The sequence below is a fragment of the Cannabis sativa genome, chromosome 2, assembly GCF_029168945.1.
Source record: "Cannabis sativa cultivar Pink pepper isolate KNU-18-1 chromosome 2, ASM2916894v1, whole genome shotgun sequence".
In the NCBI taxonomy this organism is placed as follows: domain Eukaryota; kingdom Viridiplantae; phylum Streptophyta; class Magnoliopsida; order Rosales; family Cannabaceae; genus Cannabis; species Cannabis sativa.
The window spans coordinates 21,721,009-21,724,822 of NC_083602.1; the positions used below are offsets into that span (position 1 = coordinate 21,721,009).

The 3,814-nt window shown below is 32.6% G+C and overlaps 1 protein-coding gene across 1 annotated transcript; it reads left to right on the forward strand.

Annotated features, from left to right (window-relative positions):
* Nucleotides 1–565: 565 nt before the first annotated feature.
* LOC115719184 (protein LIGHT-DEPENDENT SHORT HYPOCOTYLS 1) lies at nucleotides 566–2,642 on the forward strand. Its single transcript, XM_030648130.2, has 2 exons — nucleotides 566–2,156; nucleotides 2,374–2,642. Exon 1 carries the CDS (start codon nucleotides 1,475–1,477, stop codon nucleotides 2,108–2,110), a length of 636 nt encoding a protein of 211 aa, XP_030503990.2. The 5' UTR covers nucleotides 566–1,474; the 3' UTR covers nucleotides 2,111–2,156; nucleotides 2,374–2,642.
* Nucleotides 2,643–3,814: the final 1,172 nt, after the last annotated feature.

A 3,814-nucleotide genomic window follows, 5' to 3' on the forward strand; every position in this document is an offset into this window, starting at 1 on the left:
TTTTTCGCACTGCTATTAATCCCAAAAATATAAAATTAACTGAATTAATTATACATCGAGTCCTCTAATATAACCAAATATTGGATTAGTGGCATTTTTTAATTTAATCTAGTTGAGTCAATCATTGAGAAATGTAATCTAATATCAATGTTCAATAGACACTCTAGTTTATTTTATTAGTTGTAATTTTTTTAATATTAATAAAATCTATAATTTTGTAACTCATAATATATGGTAAAATAAATTTTTACTCCATTGCTTACTTATTTCTTTTATTCCAAATTATATTTTTTTTTTTGTAATCGTGAAGTTTAATTTTTTTTTTCTTTTTGGTATAGTTGATGCACGCGCTGATAGGAGGGGTAAGAATGTAAGATACATGTGAGTGAGAGGGGAGAGGGAATACTGTGCGGTAGTGATGTGCATAGGAACCTACCTATGGTCACAATCATCTCTGTTCTCTCTCTGCCAAACTTGTCCTATTATGGCAAAACACCTCACTGGCCTCCTCTTTACTACTTCAACTTCAAAAACTCAAAACTCTCTCTCCTTCCAATCACAACACAACACACATCTGTCAATTAACTTTCCTCACTTATTAGAGACTTGAGTTTCTGTTTCTTTGTTTTTCTCTTTACCCTTTTCCTCAAAAGAGAAAAACCCAATATTATATATTATTATTATTATTATTAAAACACTCCCAGAAAACCTTTTCTCCTCTATCAGATTTTATTCATTCACCTAAAATAACTACTGCAGTTTTAAAAGGTTTCCCCCCTTCAGAGAATATATATATATAGATCAACATCATCAATATCCACTGTTTTAATTTGTTTCCTAAAAAAATAAAAAAGTATTAACTATTTATATCCTAATTATTTCATCCTAGAAGTAATATTTAGACACAAGTGTAGGTGTGATTCTCCTTTTCCTTTATATTCCTTTTCTATTTCTCACCAATCACCAGTCACACTTTAACTTGTTTATTTCTCTCTCTTTCTCTCTTAAGTCACTACTACTAGCTAACACTCTGACAAAAAGATATATATGGAAACCATGCAAATGCAAAATCTAGATACAGCAGCAGCAGCAGAAACAGCAGTTTTCTTTTGTTCACTACTATTTACTATTCTCTTCTTCTAAGGTAGTTCTTTCCCAGTCCATGATTTCCACTTTTAGCATCAAATGGCAGCTAGATTCACTGATTATACCTCCCCCTCCTCCTCCTCTACTATCTATATAATATAAATATATATACATACATATATAAGAGAGAGAGAGAGAGAGAGAGAAAGAGAGAAACTACACCCAATCCCATCATTGATTACACCTTAACAACACCACAACTAGAAAATAAAATTAAATTACCACAACCATATATAACCCTAGCTACCTCCTAGCTCAAACAAATCAAGAAATTATATCTATATATCATCATCATCATCATCAGTGTTATATATATATATATACTGTTATGGATATAGTTTCAGAACCCAACAACAACAACAACAACAGTAACAATCACATGGCTTCATACAAAGCCACATCCTCAGGCACTACTACTACTACTACCGTTACAACAGATGCCAACTCAGCTTCCTTAATCGGCGGAGGCTCGGCTGGAGCAGCCACGACGCCGAGCCGGTACGAGAACCAGAAGAGGAGAGACTGGAACACCTTCTGCCAGTACCTGAGGAACCACCGGCCACCACTGTCTCTCCCGATGTGTAGCGGGGCCCACGTGCTCGAGTTCCTCCGTTACCTAGACCAGTTCGGGAAGACTAAGGTTCACAACCAAACCTGCCCCTTTTTCGGTCTCCCTAATCCTCCGGCTCCCTGCCCCTGCCCGCTCCGCCAGGCCTGGGGCAGCCTCGATGCCCTGATCGGTCGCCTCCGCGCAGCCTACGAAGAACACGGTGGTCGACCCGAAGCTAACCCGTTCGGTGCACGCGCCGTCAGGCTTTACTTGCGTGAGGTTAGGGACTTTCAGGCCAAAGCCCGCGGTGTTAGCTATGAGAAGAAGAGGAAGAGGCCTAAGCCCAAAATCACATCCACCACCGCTGCTGCCTCCGCCAACGCCGCTGCTGCTTCCGCCACCGGTACTAGTTAGATCATCATCAACAACAACTCTACTATCGGATATCTCTTTCATATGGGTATGCATGTATTATATATTATATATTATTATTAATAATAAACGATTGATATTATTCGATTCATGATAACTATTAATTAGTTTAGTATTTTTTTTTTCTTTGAGAGAAAAAAAAATACTATCTTTTCTTCTTTATAGTCTTTGAATATTTGTGGGTGTGTTTTAGATTTAGTAATTTAATTTTAATTATTGAGTAATTTTGTGTGTTTTTTTATCAGAACAATATAATACGTTTGAATTTGGGGGCAACGTCGTCCTTATATTTGCTGTTTAAGGGTGAAAACTGGCAGTGAAGAACAGCAAGGGTGGTATAGTGGGATTAGACTATTCACCGCAAAAAAAAAAAAAAATGATAATGGTTGTACTCTGAAACTACTGCATACAATTAATTAAACATTAGATCGATATCAATATCTCTGTAAAAAAAAATAACATAAGTATTTCTTGCTTTCTCTTGTTATTAATCATCTTTTCTTTTAATTTGTTATCATCATCTTTATTATTCTATGCATTTGTATATATGTGTGTCTTACTATATATAATTTAAATGTGGATATAGAGTATATATTTATATATATTTCTCATTATTGCATTACATATTGAATAATGGTTTGTGTTTTCTCAACACACCACATATAATAATTTTATAAAAACATTACACTATTTATAATATATATAAATATATATTTGATCAATAATTTTAGATAGACTTAATTTCTAATTTATACAAATGTATAAGATCATGAGACAGATATTCTATGTGCATGTCTCTAGCTTATTACTTTTATGTTATTTTTTCTCTCTGTGTACTGATCTGGAGCAATTTAATAATAAGAATAATTAATTAATGATGAATAATTAATTAATAGAGAGATTTAATCTATATTATATATGCATCTCCCTTAGCTGTGACCTAGCTATATGGTTATATATATGGAAATGGAAAGCTCACGAGAGTACTACTATTAGCTTAGAGTCAAGGTTAGGTATTAGTATTAAAGGCAATCTAATTATGAGATCTCTATTAAGGACAAAGTTTATTAGATTATCTTTTTTCTAATTTATTTATATATATTATATGTAGCTGCCAGCTAAACTCACAACACTACTATACTTAGTCATGAATTCAACAATATTTTTGTTTTTAAAAATCATTGATCTTAATCCGTGCATGTGTGTATGTATGTATATTTAAATATGTTAATTGAATATATATATTGTTCTCTATATCTATGGATTCTAGCACTGCTGCTCGTGTAATTAATTGGCTTAATTTTGTACTTCTTAATGTATATAAATATCAATTAGATTGGATAGTTTTGAGTTATTATTATTATTTAATCATCTGAAATCAAGGACATTAATTGTTAAGTAATCTATATATATATTTATAGTTTGGTGTCATGTCTTCTTGTGATTGTGAATGTAGAAACTCGTAAATATAATTGGTGCAATATATTTTGAGATCATAGTATTAATTATTTATGTATTTTATATGTGTGTGTGTTTGTGTGTGGAGAGAGAATATATTGATATAAGAGATATGAAATTCTATCATATGTATAGATTCTAAAACTCATTTCTGGGAAAAAGATCTGCTATATACTACACTCTTGATGAAATGTTAGTTGTCTTGCTATTTAAGTATATGATTGCATT